We start from the raw sequence: 19,723 nt of genomic DNA, 5'->3' as shown, positions 1-19,723 counted from the left end.
TTGGTAGGAAGAGACCAATGAAAATGTAAAACTTATTCTCTAGCACTGATAGTTACATATAGGGTAAAGTTAATATAATTTCCCTTTAAATTGTTTTTATTGAATCAAGAGATCTATAGGAAAATGTCTTAGAAGCCTTCTAGTCCAGCCTCCAAACCAATGAAATAATCCCTTTTTCATTGTCCCTGATAGTTGTTTAACCAGCCATTTCTTGAACACTACCAGTTGTAAGAAGTGAACCATTTCATAACGCTTAGTAATCATCATCATAATTGTAGGTTGTCATTGTAAATGTTCAAGTGTTGGGAGGGGAAAGAGTGTCTTGATACAAATACATTTTGAAAAGTTGTTTCTGAATCCTTTAGAAATACTGTTCTTTAGGAGAATGTTATTTGGGAATCTGGGAAGAAAATGAGAAGCAAGATGGCAGACCAGATAAGTTGGCATGCAAGTCTAGCTGATAGGAGCCAAATAGTTGTTAGAGACAGGCAGATAGAATTCTGATTGTCAAGCCTCAGTTATTCTAATTGATTTCTGCATACTTGTGGAGAGGGATCTGCCCTCTTCCATTTATTTTTCTCTTGACATGTAAGATGTGAAATGTTGCTCCATGCTTTTCTAATTTAAATGTTGCACATGTTGAGAACAGATCGTGCCAGGCATTTTAACTTTAGCCAAAAAATAGCACATCGTTGTTATTAGTCTTCATTATCTGGCTAGGGCCAACATTGTGTTTGGAAACATACAGGAATATAAATCTAATTTATAGGCATAGCCTAGTTTAGACATAAAATCCATATGATGAGAAGGAAGTTAGGTTTCCGTGGTGTGAACTTGCTTTGGTGAGTTTTAACACCAGTCATTTGGGCACAGATCCTAAGACTTTGGGGGGAATGACATTTCAGGAGGGGGGGAAGTGTGTTACTAGAGGCTCAAAAGCATTTATTTTGCAAACAATTTTCTTAAATTACTAGGCCTTCCCAAATTCTGTTTGGCTCCCGAATTTACATAGACCCCGCCCCATTTACTGGTGCCAGGCCCTCTTCTTCCAAATATCCCCTTCCTTTGTGCTCTTCAGTTCACTAGGCTAAAAGAACAGTTCCTTCACATACAGATTCTCATGAAAATCATAAAAAAATAAGCATTTCTCAAATCAAAGGAGACTAGAAAGAAGCAGAACACATTTTATTTTTAATTTAGCTTCTGACTGATTCTCACAAATTCCAACTCGGATTTCTTTTAAAATCTGAACAAATGAGCCAGTTTTTATTTTCATGTTTGCTCTAAATTTCTACTCTAATGCTTTATCTTAGAACTGACCCTGTGTTCCCAAAAGCATAGTGCATTCTTCAGCATTTCCTGCCAATCCAATATGAACCAGTAAGCATTTATTAAGCCTTACTATGTGCAAAGCACTGTGCTAAATGCTGGGGATACAAAGAAAACAAACAAACAAAAAAAATAGTCCATGCAATAGTCAAGCTTGCATTTTACCCATGGATTCATGAGCTATGACTTGACATCCTCCAAACCTCTATCACCATGTCCAGAATTCACCAACCACATCGCAGAGCTTTGTTCCCCAAGCCCTGCTGACTATGACCCAGCCCCCTCTCCCCTCCCCCCCCCCCCCCGGCCCTGGCCCCTGGGACCCTCAGATGTACGGCTATTTGGGGACCAGCCTAGCTTAGTAATCAGGGTTGGCCTACCAGGTGATGAATGTTTTTGGCTAAAACAAGTCATGAAGACTCTTTTCTAAGACATGGGATAGAGGGAAGAAGGAAAAAAAAGGATGAGGGTTGGGAAGAAGGGAGGAAGAAAAGGAAAAAGAAAGGAAGGGGTAAAAGCGAGGGTGGAAGGAAGAAGGAAAAGAGAGAGAGTGAGGGAGAAAAGGGGGAGAGAAAAGGAAAGAGGGAAGGAAGGAGGGAGGGATTTATTGAATACCCCCTATGTGCCCGGAAACATGCTAAGTATTTTACAATATTATCTCATTTGATTCTCACAATTATCATCTGAGGCAGATACTGTTATCCCCGTTTTACAGTTGAGAAAACTGAGGCCAATAACTTACCCAGGGCCACACAGCTAGGAAGCATCTGAAATCAGGTTTGAACTTCCGTCTTCCTGATGCCAGGCACAGGACTTTATCCACTGACTCCACTAGCTGCCAGCGTTGTGATATGTACAAAATGAATGAAACTGGGGATTCGGGGAGTTAAGTTGGTATTAATGTTAGAATTCTTGTAAAAATAGATACTGAAATAGTTGGATGTATTAATGATTTGACTGTAGATAATAAGAGGAATCTCAGAATTAAATTCTTATTTGAACCCAACCATTTTATAACATTGCACTCCCTTGATCAAAAACCTTCAGTGAGATCCTTTTGCCTGTGGGATAAAACAAGCTCTTTAACCTGGCACGAGAAAAATGCATGGCCTAGTAGCTACTGTGTTGGAAGTCAGGAAGACCTAGGTTCTAATGTTGCTTCAGTCACATGTTAGCTATGACCCTGGACAAGCCCCTGGAGCCCCCTGAGCCTCCATTTCCTCTTTTGTAAAATGGAGATAATAGTATCTGTGATCTTTACTTCACAGGGTTACTATGAGGTATGACACATATAAGCTCTTGGCAAATGTTAAAGTGCCCTCAAATTGTAAGCGATTATTCTAAGGCCTTCCACAGTTTAACTCTACTCAGAAATCAGGGTGACGTCATGGAAGGGGCTCTGGGCTTGGACACAGAAGTCTCCTCTCGGCATCCTGGTTCGGTCAGTTATTGTCTGTCTGACCTGGGGCTAGTCACGGCCTTTCTCAGCCTGTTTTCTCATCTTTAAAATGAGAGTTAGACTAGATGGTCACTCAGGTCCCTTCCAGCTCTTAACCCTGTCATAATCCTACCATTCTGATTTTATTTCGCGTCTTTCTTCTTCACCTATCTTTTATTCCAACCAAATCTGTCTACTAAGTGTTGTCCATATTGTCCTACTACCTTCTTCTGCCTCTGGGCATTCCAGTGAAAGGCTCTTTCTACTTCTCACCTTCTTGAATGCCCGCCTTTATTTCTCTCTCTTCCTCCACCCCAGGTTAAAGAATTTTTGTTGTTTTTTTTTTCCCCTCCCGTTCTTAAATTTTCTTAGAGCTCTTTTAATATCTCCTTTGGCAGTGCCACATTCTACACCACTTGATTTATACATGTCATATTAGACTGTAAGTATCTTGAGGGCAAGGACTAAGTTATTTTTCATGTTTGTTTCCTCATCACTTACTGCAGCATTTTGGGATACATGTTTTTTCTTTTGATGCCAAGAATGGATAATTTTACCCCTCTGACTAGCCTGGGCAAAGCAGCTTTCAAGGTGTCTGTGTCTTTCTGGGATAAATGTAACTGTCTACATTGATTAAATTGATTTTTGGAACCCCAGAGAGGCAGTGTTAACAGCTTCTGTGGAAAAAAGATCTGAGTATTTTAGTGGGCTGCAAATTCCATTTGAGTTAAGCGTGTTATGTGGCATCTAAGGAATTTGTACTTTATTCTATGATAATGTAGAGGCACTGGAGGTTTTTGAAGAAGGTTATTAATGTAGTAAGACATCTTGCTTTATAGGAAAATGGTTTTGTAAGCTGGGTGGGGGATTTATGAGGCAGAGGAACGATTAGAGAGATCAATTAGAAGCTTATGACAATAGTCCAGACAAGAAGAGATGAGGGCTCTGAATAAAAATGGTCAATTGAATAAAGACAAGGAAGAGAATGTAAGATATAAATGTGGTGTTATAGAGCTGGTCGGATATGGGAAGAGAAAAGAAAGACTCTAAAAGTGGTTTTAACCTGGGGATAGATTTTGGGGGGAGGATTAAGTGTCTGTAAACTTAGATGGAAAAATTACATCTTTATTTCAGTATAATTGGTTTTATTTGTAACTCTCTGTATTTTATATTGTTCATTTAAAAGCATTATTCTGAGAAAGGTCCATAGGCTTTACCACCAGGTAAAGGTCCATAGGCTTTACCACAAAAAGGTTAAGAACCCTAGCTCTAAGATGATTCCACAGTTGTAAATACAATTTTCAGGAAGGTGACAATATCCCCAATAGAAAATTTAAAGTTCGGAGAAAGCATGAGTCTAAGTTGGGGTGAAAATAGCTCCATTTTGGACATGCTGAGTTTAAATATCTATGGGAAACCCAAGACAGATATCCAGTGAACTGTTTGGAGAGAGTTTATGGTTGGATATATAGATTTGAGAGTTAACTGTATTGTCAGTCAAACTCGTGGGAGCAGATAAGATGACCGAGGAGAAGCGTTTAGAAAATGAAAAGACCAAGAAAGAGCCTTGGGTAATAGACACCCCCAATGGGAAAGGAAGTAGATGATAATTTAGCAAAGAAAACTGAGAACAGTAGTGAGACCAGCAGGTGAAAGAGAAGAGAGCCATATAATAGAAACTAAGGAGAAAAGAATATTCAAGGAGGGGATTTATATTTATTTATCATCCTTATTATTGTGTTTATTTAGGGATTATGTTTAACAGTTTGAAAAGAGAGGGACTAAGGAGAATGGGGACAGAAAAAGTCCACTGGATTTAGTAGTTAGGAGATCTTCGGTAACCTTGACTAGAAAGTTTCAGCAGTTAAAAATCTGATGATTAGGGGGTTGAAAGTCCAGCTAGAGGTAAGGAAATGGAATGATTATAGATGACTCTCCATGATTTTGGCAATGAAAGGTAGGGAAGGTATAGGATGAGAGCTTAAGGAGATAAGACCAAGAGAAAAGGGGTGGGGGAGGGGAGGGAGGGATCTAAATCTATCTGTAGGCAGCAGCAGAGAAGGAACCAGTCTATGGGGACATATTGAAGATGAGGAGGATGAGAGGAATGATTGAAAGGTCAAGCTCTCAGAGAAGAAATGGAATTAGACCAAAAGCAAAAGTAGAGGATCTGCTTTGACTGTTTGAAGGATTATCTCTTTCCTCAGAGATTAGAGAGGAGAAGAGAATATATGAAGATAGTAAGAGGATTTCTGATGGTCTCAATTTTCCCAGTAAACTAGGATATGAGGTTATCTGCCGAGACACAAGGAGGCAAGATGGAATCACCAGCAGTTTAGTGATAGCTCGGTTTAGATTAGATAAAAGTACCATATCCTTCTCCTTGCCAGAACTGTGTGGTTAGAATCAATTTCTGCCCTGTTCAGTGTAAGTCACTTTAAAGTGGTTAGTTTTGTCATATGATGCTTAAGTTTACATGTGGCCATTTTACATATTTTATCATGGTTACAAAATTAAATATGTACCTATAATTGCATCCAAACGTAATCTCTCCTTTTTATAGTGGTTGAGTCTAATTATTCTTTTGATCAGAGAATCTATGCTTGAAATTCTCTCTGGCCCCCACTATAGGAGACTTCTCCAACATTAACCATCTGTCGGCAAGCTTTGGAAGGGCTGGATGTTTCAATAATTGCCTTCAAATGTCCTAATGAGATTTCAGGTTTGATGAAATACTCATGAATAGTACTTTAGGGAAATAGATCTTTCTATATACATTGTTGATTCAAAATTACTGTATATTAACACATCTGTCTCTTTCCTTTTTTTAATTTCAGTACCTACTAGAAATGAAAAGCTTAATCCTACCTCCAGAACATATTCTGAAGAGAGGAGACAGTGAAGCAATAGCCTATGCTTTCTTTCATCTTCAGCACTGGAAGAGGGTAGAGGGGGCTTTGAATCTTTTACATTGTACGTGGGAAGGCAGTAAGTAATATTCTTTCTTTGAAACATTTTCCTAAAAAAAGAACATGAAAAGGTATTAAACCTGTTTTACCCAGAGTGCTTATGATGAATGATAAAAATTTGCATTTATATAGCTCCTTTCATCTATGATCTCCAATCACTTTAGAGACATTTAATTAATTAGACTCACAATTCCCCACTGAGGTGAATATTATTTTGATAATGCATCCTTTAAAGAGAGAAGAGAAGTTCATACAATCATGAAGATGAAAGCTTTCATCACCATTTCTTTGCAGACATACAGTCAAAGCCTATGAAGTTTTTGTCTCTATACAGTAATATGTGGTATGGAGTTAGGCTCACACACACACACACACACACACACACACACACACACACACACTTTCTTAGTATACAGTTTTTCCAAAGTAATTCACCAATCAACACCTATTTTTCCATCTCACAGCTAAGCCAGCTGAGTTCCAAAGAACAGAGGAGGTACCTATATCCAAAATGCTTACCTTCATTTGTTCAGTAAATCTTTTATTGAACATCTATTTTAAGAGACTGCAGAAAGATGGTCCCTATCCTTCAAGTTTGTAGTTTGATTGGTGAAGGAAAGGCATACACATATGAAAATTAAACAAAAGAAAAGACTACTTAAAGTGTCTTATGAATAATACCCCCACACATGCAGTAGAGATGGATAAGAGCAATAGAGAGCGAGAAGACATGAACAAGTTGTGATCTTCCACTGTTAAATTACCACATCAATGAATTTATCACAGATCCAGCAGAGTATGCATGGTAGAGATAGTAAGTACCATAGGAACTAAGAGGATGGAAAAGTGAATGTGCCCTATAGCCATGAGGTAAGGCTTCATGGAGGAGGTGGGGTGTAAGCAAGAATTTGAAGAAAGGACTGATTTGGCTAAGAGGTTCTCAAGGGAGAGAAAGTGAAGTGTGAGTTCCCTGTGGGCAACATTGCAATAGCCAGGGTTCTAAAATGAGAAGTATAAATGGCTTCTGGGAAACAAGGACCATGATTAATGGGAGATTAGATTAGAAAGAAAGGTAAATTCATATGCCCAAAGGGTGATAAAGCTGTGCATACCCTTTGACCCAGCAATACCACTTTTGGGTCTTCTTCCCAAAGAGATCATGGGGAGAGGGAACCACATGTACAAAAATATTTATAGCTGCTCTGTACGTGGGGGCAAGCAATTGGAAGTTGAGGGGGTGCCCATCAATTGGGGAATGGCTGGACAAGTTGTGGTATATGAATACAATGGAATACTATTGTGCTGTAAGAAATGATGAGCAGGAGGAGTTCAGAGAAACCTGGAGGGTCTTACGTGGGCTGATGATGAGTGAGATAAGCAGAACCAGAAGAACATTGTACACAGTATCATCAACATTGAGTGTTGATCTACTGTGATGGATTATATTCTTCTCACCAATGCAATTGGTACAGAAGAGTTCCAGGGAACTCATGATAGAAGAGGATCTCCAAATCCAAGGAAAAAAAAAAAAAGAACTGTGGAGTATAGATGCTGAATGAACCATACTATTTCTTTTGGTTTTGGTGCTGTTGTTTTTCTATTTTGAGGTTTTTTGTCATTGCTCTGATTTTTCTCTTATAACATGACTAATGCAGAAATATGTTTAATGTTATTATGTGTGTGTATGTATATGTGTGTGTGTGTGTGTGTGTGTGTGTGTGTGTGTGTGTATTACACCTATATCAGATTACCTGCTGTCTAGGGGAGGGGGGAGGGAGGGAGAAAAATAAGAAAATACTTTATTAATTTAAAAAAAAAAGAAAGAAAGAAAGGTAAATTCAGGCCAAATTATGGAGAATCCTGAATGACAGGATCAAAAGGTTTTTACAAAAGGAATGGTGAGCCTAAAAGCACATACTCCAGTCCAAACTCTTATTAGCTGTGTGACTGTGAGTAAATCACTCCATCTCTCTGAGCTCTAGTAGCTTCATCTATAAAACAATGATAGTTTTTGTACTATCTATCTTATAGGGTTCTTGTGAAGAAATGTGGCTTTAGTATTGAAATGTGAATTATTATCAAGATTTTTCAAACTAGTAGATTTTAGTACACAGAAGTCAAAGTGTACTATTTTTCAGAAAAATCTGGGGAGAGTCATGTTATGCAATTGAACCATGATGTGTCATTATTTTCATTGGAAACTTGGAGTACACTTTACTGAAATTTAAATGTCCTTTCAGTGTTTTGTTTTGTTTTTCTGTTTATTTTGTGTGTGTGCTTTGTCTTCTGTGATTCTTCCCCTTTCTGGCCCTCCCCTAATGCTCCAAGAATGGAAGGAAAGAAAGAACCTGTAAGGTCGTTAAGGACTAGGACTGTTTCATTTTTTTGTCTTTGCATTCCCAATGTGTAGCCCATACTAGATGCTTACTAAATGTTTATTGAATCAAAATAAAGAAAAGTTTTTGAATGGGTATTAGAAGATAAACTGGCAGACATGCAACTCAAGCAATTTAAGTCTTCTTATTCTTTCCACTGGGCACTAGGATAGACTGGTAAGAAAAGAGTTCTCTTGGAGAAGTAATATATTATCTAGTTACATAATTTACTTCCAGAGCTTGAGAGTTCATTTTATTGTTGCCCCCCCATAATAATATATTCCGCGTGTGTTATTCAACCCCACCTAAGCTTATGACATGTGTGAGTGTATAAATGCTCCCATCTGGTTGTAGGCCTATTATTGTCTATATTTGTCTTTCTCAAATATATAAGAAGTTATATGAGGAAGAGAAAAACGGAATTCTGACCCACCAAACCACCGATCATGAAAGGGACAGAAAGCCAAGATGCAGTATGTAAATGCTTTTGTATAAATGCTAGAAACCTAAAAAAAATAGATTAATTAAAATCCTTAGTGTTAAGTAGTAGCCTTGCTCTAACGGCAGTCTTAAAAACTTGATGGTGGTAGGACAGTGAGATACAGTAACTGGAGATGACAAACTTCAGGAAAGAATAGATAGGTGTGGGAAAGACGTGGTATAACTAGAGATAATTCAAATGGGAATAAAAATCTTATTGGGAAAATTAAATAGGTAGTTCCATAATCAAAAGATAACAGAGACTACCAGACCATGGTTTCAGTTATCATCTCTGCACAGATGAGTCTCAGATCTGTTTGTTCAGCCCCATCCTAAACAGCTAATCTTTTACCCCCAACTCATCCAGTTCGACATTTTAATCTCCATGTAGATATAAAAATTATCCTGGCCAAAACGTAATTCATTATCTTTCTTCCCAAATCTACCTCTATTCTTAATTTTCCAGTTACTAGAGAGGGCATTGCTATCCTCCCAGTCACCCAGGCTCACAACTTAGTTGTGAGCCTTCACTCCTTATTTTTTCTCTGCCTCCCATCTTCAGTCTTCTCTCCTTTGACAACCACCCTGCCATAAGCCCTCTTTACCTTGTGCTTAGACTATTCCAGTATCCTCATGGTTGGTCTCCCAGCTTCAGGTCTCTTCCCATTCTATTCCATTCTCCCTTCACTCAGCTGTCACATTGTATTTCCTGATCACATTCATTAAACTCTTTTGGCTCCCTATTGCCTCCAGGATCAAATATAAAAACCTCTGTTTGACTTTAAAAAGCCCTTCATAACCTGCCCCTCTCCTTCCTTTCTAGTCTTACTTTTTAAAATTAAATGAAATGAGGGGTAGCTAGGTGGCGCAGTGGATAGAGTACTGGCCCCAGATTCAGGAAGACCTGAGTTCAAATGCAACCTCAGACACTTGACACTTACTAGCTGTGTGACCCTGGGCAAGTCACTAGCCCCATTTGCCACACACACACACACACAAAATTAAAGGAAATGCATTATTGCAGCTGAGTTTTATAGATGGGGCAAAGGAATAAAACTTTGCTTTGATGTTCAAAGATAGTTCGAGAACCCATGAGTTCAGGACATAGTTTAAGAGGCAGCAAGGTATAATGGAAAGAGTAATGAATTTAGAATGAGAAAGCTTGAGTTTAGATTATGATTCTGCTACTTAATACTTATAGAACCTTGAAAAAGTCATCTCAGTTCTCAAATGCCTCATTTATAAAATGATGGGATTGGATCAGAAGATCTCAAATTCTTTGACTGCTGGAAAGCAAGCCATCCAGGTGATTGAGTCTGTTATTGTTATAGTTGTTAGTTCAGCATCCTAGCGCAAGAGTCAAATCCACAAAAATATTTATTAAGTCCCTACTCTACATATGGTATTTGTGCTTGGTACCAACAAAGCCTAGGAATCTATCATTCAAGCATTTTTTTTTTTTTTTTTAGTGAGGCAATTGGGGTTAAGTGACTTGCCCAGGGTCACACAGCTAGTAAGTGTTAAATGTCTGAGGCCGGATTTGAACTCAGGTACTCCTGACTCCAGGGCCGGTGCTCTATCCACTGCGCCACCTAGCTGCCCTAATTTTTTTAAAAGGAATCTTTGTACAGTTTGGATTTTTTTTAAAACCTTTAAGAAACCTGAAAATATTTTTTTAAAGGGTAGCCAAAGATCAGAAATTTCAGATGCAAACCCAACTGGTAGAGTCAGAGATAATTTTGCAGGAGTGTTGAGGAAAGGAATTTCCAAAAATTGGAAGGGCAACCCAAGTGAAATCAGAGAAGCTCACAAAGAAAGCCTAGCCAGTGAAGTATAAATGAAAAATTAAAACATGAAAAAGAACTTTGAGGGACTGATAATAAGGATGACACACTGAATGAACTCTTTCCCTTCGTTGTTAATGCGAAGAGAAGCAGGGAGATTGCCAGTTGTATAAATTGGGAAAGTTGCTAATAGATAAAATAGAGGTTATTTTTCAGTTTTCTTAGCCAGATTGACAAAAATAATGTCAATAAATCACTGGGCCCTATAGCATTTACCTAAAAGTTTTAACAGGCATCTAGGTGGTGCAGTGGATGGAGCACTGACCCTGAAGTTAGAACCTGAGTTCAAATCTCATGTCAGACACTTGCTAGCTATGTGACCCTGGGCAAGTGACATAGAAAAAACCAAAACATGATGGAACTAGAGAAGGTCTAGAGAAGGCAACTTAAAAAGATTAGAGATAGGTATTGACAGGAAAGGAGCTATCCAGAGGATAGAACATGAGAGATTAGGACTGTTGTATAGGGAAAGGCAAAGACTGAGAGGAGATATAATCGAGATTTATAAAATAAACCAACAAATAAATGGATTAGGTTAACATCTATTTGTCCACCAAATCTCAAAACATTTAGAAGAGAAAACCCTTTGAAAATGAGACAAATTAAGTCAGAACAAATCATCTGCTTACTTAACTTCTGGAAATCAGGACCTTTAATGGTGCCTTAAACAGGGGGTGGGGTTAGTTAATTTATGAATGACAGATCTATAAAGAGCTACTTAAGAGAGGGTAGGGATGTATACAAGCTTTATGGTCCATGTCAAGTGAGGTAATAGCCACGCCCTCCCTTTATGTGCGTTTATGGCTAGTTTGGCAACATAATTTTGGTTTTCCATTAAAATCTTTATGTTCTTAATCCTAATTTCCCATATTCTGCTGTGACACCAGAAACCTGACTTCAATTTTAGAAAATAATTTTTAGCAAGAATTGAGATATTTTACTTGTTTAGAAAAAATTTTAAATCATAGTTATGTAACACTTTGTAATTTAAAAAAGCCACATTGGTGTAAATATTAACTTTAAATCAGGAATTCTCAACCTTTTTATGTCTTTGGCAAACTCCTTTGGCAAACCAGTAAAGGTTAGAGATCCCTGCTCAGACTTTTTTAAATACATAAAATAAGTAGGATAACAAGGAAACTATATTGATAGTTATCAAAACACATTAAAAACCAATTGAGGGACCCCAAGTTAAGAACCTCTGCTAAACACATGATCTTATGGCTCCTCTGTATTTAAGGTTAAAATAGCATATTGGGGATCCTGATACCTTTATCTGAAGAACTCAACACAATTACATCACAGCTTCCATGCCATTACTTGACATGGAAGAAGCAGGATGACCCCTGGTTTGCTGGGGGAAGATCAATGTTCACATTCTGGGAACTTAAAGCTTTGTAAATGTTGACAGCTCATTTCATCTCTCTCTTAAATTCAGTTTCCTTATTTGTAAAATGGTAATATTAGTGTCCATACTACCTTCTTTATTGGGTTGCTAATGAGGATCAAATGAGACTTTATACATAAAGCATCAGATAAATACAAACGATTAGGAAATATTTATTTTAAAATTCATTCAGTGTAAAATGATCTCACCTAGATTGGAATCTCCCTTAGGGCAGTAATCATACTTTATTTTTGTTTTATGTCTTCATTAATAACTAGCACAGTCATTACACATTATAGATAGATACTTAAATGTTTGTTGAATAAATGAATGTGATTGTTGAATTTTCATTTAAAAGGCTATTCTCCAAAAGCAACTTAAGAGAGTTTTGCAGTCCATTTTTTAAAAAGTTAGCTGGAGGCAGCTAGGTGGCACAGTGGATAGAGCACCGGCCCTGGAGTCAAGAGGACCTCAGACACTTAACACTTACTGGCTGTGTGACCCTGGGCAAGTCACTTAACCCCAATTGCCTCACAAAAAAAACAAAACAAAAAAAACAAGTTAGCTGTCCGCCTACGGGACGATCCAGTAACAAAGATATACATGAATTACTTTCTTTGGGCTTCCATAACTAATGAATGTGTAGCTCATAGCTAAGTTCCCTCCTGTAATGAAGAAAATTCAGTGAAACTGGTCTCTTCTATGTGCCAGTCTATGAATCTGGGAGATGCCACGTTTCTCCTAAGATCAGCTTAGGTTCTCCTTCATTCATGTCAAGGGGTCCCATAATGCCAAGAGCTATCGGTGCTGTGCTGGTGCCTTCTTTGAAGTGGCACTAATTGCTTGCAGGAGCTGAAAGAAGCTGCAGTTCATCCAATCAGCCACTTGGTGGTGTATTTCGACATCTCTTGCTTCCAAGGCAAAAAAACCTAGTTTTTAGCCCAAGTAATTTCACCGCTCTTTTAAAAGTAATGCCCTTTTTGGCTGCTTTTATTTCTGAGGTTGGCGGTAAGCAGAAGGGCATATTTGGATGGAGGAGGAGAGGGGAATTTTTTTTTTTAAACCAGACTAAATTTCCCAAAATTCCTGCATAACAGTGATTGTTTTGGTGAAGGGGATTTCAGATTCTAGTCACAAGTTTTGGTTTGGTTTTTTGGGTTTGGGGTTTTCTTTCTTAATGAATGATTATATTGAGAAAACTGTCATTCCATGGAATCAAATCATTTCCTATTAATCAGATAGAAGATTAACTTCCGTTTTAAATAAAATTTCAAAGCCCAGCTGACGCATGACTGAAAATTGTATGGGTTTGAAGCAGATTTTTTTTTCTTTTAAATCTCAGCACAAATATATCAACATTTCAGGAGTTTCCAGAAATGTTTGATTCATCACTGCCCCAGCCTCTGAAATTACACAATATGTTCCTCAAAGTCTGGATAATCACTAAGGAAAGAAATGTTTTATTTATAAAAATTTTATGCTGTGTTTTTACAATGTAACTTAGTTCATTAAGCAGCTGCCACCTTATCTGAATTATACTCATTTTAAACATTCTAGGCTCTGGTTATCCTCACACACACACCATTGCAAGTGTGACCAGACTCTATGGTCTATAAAATATACACAGAAATGAGGAATCCCATTTGTAGTGGCTTCCATTTCAAGCAGCATTATACCTTATGAAGTCCTACTTCAAATGTGCCACCCTCTCAGCCCAATTTACCAGGTTCCAATGCTGGCATAACATTATCTCCCTAATACTTCATCTGCTCAAGGCTTTATTGTAATAGTATTTACTTTATTTATTTATTTAATGGCACCATAGTCTGGTGGCCAGAAAACTGAACTTGGAGTTTGGAGATCTGGTTTCTAGTTCCTTATTCTCCAAAGGCTAGTGTTTGACCTTGGGTCAATTCACTTAGCCCTCCTTTGTTTCTGTTTTTTCATTTGACCAAGTGGGATGTAGTCTTACTTTCCTTTCAGGAAATTCTGAGACTTCATTAAATATGTCGATCTTGAGGTTTTTGTTTGGGATTTTTTAACAGGAGGGAAAAGATGCCATGAAAGAACCAGACATTAATTTCCTTTTTTAAAAATTGATTTTCCTTTGAATAGGGAAAAAACCCAACAATCCAGTTTGGATAGGTAGTATGAAATCCTAATTTCCATTTATCCTGTCTCTGAATTTGATGACAAATGACACAGTGACAGATAAACTCCTAATGCTGTTAACTCCAACTGAATTTTAAAACTGAAACATTAAAAGTTTATAAAAATGAGTCTTTCCTCCAATTTTGTGACTTTGGTTTTTAAAAAATGTATCATTCTAGTTCATTGCTGGTAGTCTCTTTATACCAAGGGACAGCCCCTGCATACACTACGTACCTACTTATAAGACCTTTTTTTTAACTGAAATTCATTTGGCACCAGATGGATAACTCTTTTAAAGGTTAAATTTTCTATAAATCCTTGTTCTGCAATGGTTGAATAATTTGAAAAACAAAAACAAAAACAAAAACTTTAGTTTCCCTACCTGTAGGATATGTTGGCATCAAGTCCTTATAGGAAATATTTTAAGTCTAGACTTAAATTGAGGAGTGTAAAGTTAAATCACTATTCACTGATTTGTGCATAATTGTTTGCATGGTTTCTATCCCATTAGACTGTAAGCTCTTTGAGACCTGAGACTGATTTTTGCCTTTCTTTGTATCCTCAGCACAGTGCCTTGACCCATCATAGATGCTTCATAAATGCTAGTTGACAGGAATAAAAAACAAAATTGGGGTGGTGGTGGTTGTTCAGTAGTGTCTAACTCTTTGTGGCCCCATTTGGGTTTGTGGGGGTTTTTTTGGGGGGGGGCAAAGATACTGGAGTGGCTTTGCTATTTCTTTCTACAGTTCATTTTACAGATGAGGAAATGAGGCAAACAGAGTTAACTGATTTACCCAGGGTCCAATAGCTAGTGTTTGAGGCCAGATTTGAACTCTGGAAGATGAGTATTCCTGACTCCAGAGCTGCTACACTATCCACTGTGCCCCCTCAAGTTCTTAAAAACTTTATTTTCTTACAATTGCTATGGAAGTGTTATCATAGACATGTCCAAATGATCGACTCTAAACATTTGGTAGCTTTGCATCCAACTTGAAGAAGACCTAATTACTTCTAATACCTAGCCCTCTGTTATAAAGGAAACCCCAGAGGGTGACCCGCTGCGGATCATCAGCATGGTAGGAAGGTTCAAAAAGCCATCTCCTGGATATTCAGATGGAATGTGTTGAGAGCAGAGCTGGAGTGTGCACAGATGAAAAGGTTCATTTATGGTCTGAAGGGGTGATGTGTGGCATGGGTGAGAGGGAACTAACCAAGAGCTCACAGGCTTATCGATTTAGAGCTAGGAGATACCTCAGAGCTCAGCTCATTTGAGCCCTTCGTTTTACAGATGAAGAAACTGAAACCCAAAGAAGTTTGTGACTTGCCCAGAGCCACATAGGTATTAGGTTTTGGTAGGCTGTGAGAATATCTGGGTATGTGTAGGTCCCTAGAAATGTATCAGTTTGTGGGTATGTCTGGCTGTGGATCCTCAGATGTTTTATGGATATTTCCAGGTATATATCACTCAAGTGGGAGGTTTGCCACAGTGGTCCACCTTGACCTAGGGAGCACAGGTAGAATGGAGGGTGATGGAGGTTTGCAGAGGCCTTTACCCCTCCCCTTTGCATCCAGCCATAGAAAATAAGTATGATTCTAATACTCTCCCCACAGAGCAATTCCATTTCCTAGGGTAATGCTGACAGAAACTTGACAGATGATATGGCCAAATCGCCTAATTCCAAGTGCTCAGTAGTAGCATCCATTTGGGAAAACAGAGGAAGGGATCGATGGGGACTCTTACGGTTCCATAACCAGAGCACAGGCCGTAACACTAACTACCAAACTGGAGTTGCACCAAATACTTTTTTGTACTTTTAATAACTCCAGAGCTATTTATGTCCCCACATTGGCATGGCCCAGTCCTCATACAAGGACTGGAGGTTTGGCTGAAAGCCATTTGGGAAAGGACCCTTTTATCCAACTTTTTATCTAACATCATATCTGAAATGAAAAGAAACTAGGAAATGTAGAGTTAAGGCTCCAATAGTTCACACAGTACCTATTATCCAGCTGTCTCAGAGATCTCCAGGACTTATCTCACACATTTTTAAACCTAAGCACAACAGGGTGGATAAGGGATAGAATTCCAGTCCGAAAAATATTTTTTTGTATTTGTTTTTGTTTAGTGAAGCCAAAAGTCTTAATGTTATTTAATGGACTTAAAGCAGATGACAACTGACAAGAGGTCCATAAGAGCTCCGCAAAAGCATTTATAGTCATGGAAAAATACACCCATACATATAAACATACACACTTTGGACACATAGCTGTATATTATGAACGTTTCTGACCTCCTCCCTACTCCTCCCTGCCCCCCTCCCAACCAAAACCATTTAGAACAAGAAAAAGACTAACTTGATATGCAAGTTCAATATTGATGCCAAATACCAAAAGAAAAGATGTTTGGCACAGAACACTGAAAAGGCACCAACAAACCACTGGATTTTTAAGGTTTAACACTCTCAAGGCCTTGCGTTTCCATACTTCATTTTAAAAATGGCTCCCTGAGGTAGAAAGCCAGTTTTAACAATGGATGAAATTTAAATTCCCATTTATAACCACTTTGAATGCAGAAGGTTTACATCACATGAACTATGATAAGTGCTTAATTATAGCAACATTATTGTGTTGGGTTTTTTTAATGCACTACAGAACCTGGATTTCAAGCACATTCTCCACGTAGGTTTTTCCACATTTTTGGATGCTATCTCAGCATTCATCATTTATGGGAAATGGTATTAAAGCTATACCATAGTGCAGTTTAAATTTCAATTCATTGCTTCCTGGAAGAGATGTTAGTGTATCATATAAAAGAGTAATAAAAGTCCTATCCCTATCTCACTCTCTATCTTTCTCCACCCCCCCCCAAAAAGGGGGCTGGTCCCATTTAGAAAGAGTTTGGTTCTTTCCAGCAGCCTTCGTGCTAACAACCTGCTTAGAGAGACTTCTTTCATATACATTCCAGCAAAAGTCATCTTTGCTTGTGTGAATTTTTTTTTAAAAACCTGATTGAACTAGGGTGAGCCTTTCATTTAAGAAGCACTGAGGCCTGGAGTGTTTTTAATGTTTTAATCTCTGTTTAAGAGGTTTCTGTTACTAGAAGAAAATTGATAACATTTTTACCCCAGCAAACTGCCAGCAGAACTGGCTCTGTTCTAATCCCGAGTTTATTGTGATTTATATTCTCTGTGGCAATGTGCTGTAACCTCAGAGTGATACCACTGTGGTGTAGATTGACTGCATTCCAAATGCTGGAATCACATACATAATGTTTTTACTTTTAAATAATATTCAGACACCAGAATAAATACCATATGTGCACTGAAGCTGGTTACAATGGAACCTTGTCATTTCTTGTGAGGGAGAACATTCTACGTTTCTTAGTCCTGTTTGAAATAAGTATGCAAAAGATAAATATGTACATTGACAGCATTGAGATGCCTTGGGTAATTACATAGCTTAGCATGTAACTGCAATTACTTGAAACGTAGTCTTTGAAACTGAAAATCATGCTTCATATGCAGTCATTGTTCCCTATTGCCACATACAAGAGAGTACGTGGAAGGGAGAATTATTGTTAGACTGCATCCTGTGTCTTGTGTTCTACATCAACAGGGCATTGTACTTAAAAGACATCTGTTGAGGAAAAAATCACCTCAGTGAATGCTGTTCATAGGAACAGTGAGACTAACATGCTGATGACATTGCAACAGTGAGAATAACATCCATGATAATAAGAAAGAATGGATTGATTGGAAAGCCATAATTCAGTCTCAGGGTCTAATGTTATCATAAGCCACAAGAGCATAATTCAGGTGGCCTGACATCATCAAAATGCAGATAATCAATCTCTCCTCTCTCCTCTCTCCCCTCTCCCCTCTCCCCCTGCTCTCTGTCTCTCTCTCTGTGGCTCTGTCCCTCTCCCTCTCCCTCCCCCTCCCTCTCCCCCCCCCTCTCCCTCTCCCTCCCTCCATTATTTTTTACATGATTTTGAAGATTTAAAAGTTTCATAAGCTCCAAAAAAATGCCCCCCCATCCTGCATTTTTGACTTTTTTTTTCTTTAAATCCATCCTGGTTGAAAATTTATTCCACTTGGACACATTTATAAAAAGTTATGTCAAAATGCCTTTCATATTTTTACATTTGTAATATGTTCCAAATGAATCAATTCAGATTTATGTTCTTGTAGCGCTTTACTACCAATTGAATTCTTGGGTCAGCGGTCAAAACATTTTTGGAATATTTCACAGATGATGGGTCCAGGTCATTATTATTGATGGTTTCCCCCTCCCCCCACCCCCCAGTTTGTGAGATACGCCCATGACATGAACTGTGAGATTAATGCGTGAGTAATAGATCCTAATACATCATTGCCCACTTATCTGCTCTGGGGATCAGAGTTCACATAGGTCCAACATTGTTTGCAGTAGTTCTCCAAAATCTAAAAATGCCCCCAAGTCCTTCTTACAATTGTGAAGTAGTAAAGTGAACATCAAGCCTATAATAAGTTGCTTTGTTTCTCTTCAGCTTTTAGGATGATCCCTTATCCCTTGGAAAAAGGGCACCTTTTTTACCCTTATCCAATCTGTACAGAGACGGCAGACAGGGAGCTGCTTCCATGTAAGTTTTAACTAAATTCCACATCAAGCTAATGGTTTTAACTGACATGGCTCTTGCACCCAAGCTAAGGGGGGTGGGGGATGGGCGATAGAAATTTAGTATTTCTTTCCATTGGCTATTCCTATTCTTGTAGCTCAATTATACTCAGATGGGTTTGCTAGAATTGGTTAGTGGTTTCACCAAGTTTCTCCAAATCCTTCAGAGGATAAAGCCCAAGGAAAGTATAAACGAGAGCAAAAATATTTGCCTTTTATTGGGTGCCCAGGATGTGTTAGGTACCTCTGGTTTGGGATAAACTGTAGGTAGGAATCAGAAGGGATCCATAGAGGGAAACAGCAGTGGAGTGGGTTAAAAAGCATATTCCTTCATGTACAATGGCATTTTAGGGACTTTTAATTTGAAGAGAAAGCACTGATTCGGGGAGAGTTATGGATATGGATGAGTAATGGATGGGAGAGTGGGGTCTAAATGCCTTGACATCATTGCCAAAGAGGAAGATTGAGGTAGGGTAAGCTTTCTTTGGTGATGCAATCCTCTTGGTTGGAGGGATTTCCCATGTGCATCAAATTGATTGACTAATTGATTTAACATTTATTGAGAACCTTTACAGCCTCATCACTGTAGGGAAATACAAACAAGACAGATAATGCCCTCAAGGACTTAACAGGCAAACAATTCGGTGACCCATACCACATGTGGAAATTATTATTTATGAATTTAGTGTATTACAACATTGTTTTGACAATTTGGGCTAAATAATTGTTATCAAATCAGTTTTGGGTAAACTGTGTACAAGTATCACTTCCAGGCTTTTTATGTGGTCTGTGTTAGGACATTTTTTCTCTCTCAGATAATAAGCTTCAAACCTTGGCTAAGTTCTCTCTCTCCCACCCTTTATAATCACCCCAATTATAGCAATATCTCATAAATATAATGCACAAAATACTTCCTACTAAGGAATAATAGAACTTTGGAGGGTGGAGTATAGAGCAGATTTTCAGATGCAAACATCATTGAATCAATCGTAAATCAACAAGTTGTGGGGTTTAGGTGCAGAACTAATTGCTGTCATCATATATTGAAGTAGCAGGAGGTTCCTTAACTCATTTCCTTACTAACCAGGCCTATA

At 38.2% G+C, this 19,723-nt stretch overlaps 1 protein-coding gene across 1 annotated transcript in view; it reads left to right on the top strand.

Annotated features, from left to right (window-relative positions):
- The window catches only part of ST7 (suppression of tumorigenicity 7), a 283,882-nt gene that overhangs the window by 252,598 nt on the left and 11,561 nt on the right, over nucleotides 1-19,723 (top strand). Inside the window, 2 exon segments of the mRNA XM_043968041.1 lie at nucleotides 5,605-5,755; nucleotides 18,502-18,594. Of these exon segments, the coding sequence (XP_043823976.1) occupies nucleotides 5,605-5,755; nucleotides 18,502-18,594 (244 nt within the window).

The sequence above is a fragment of the Dromiciops gliroides genome, chromosome 5 (genome assembly GCF_019393635.1).
Source record: "Dromiciops gliroides isolate mDroGli1 chromosome 5, mDroGli1.pri, whole genome shotgun sequence".
Classification (NCBI taxonomy): Eukaryota; Metazoa; Chordata; class Mammalia; order Microbiotheria; family Microbiotheriidae; genus Dromiciops; species Dromiciops gliroides.
This window is presented reverse-complemented; position numbering and strand designations above follow the sequence as displayed.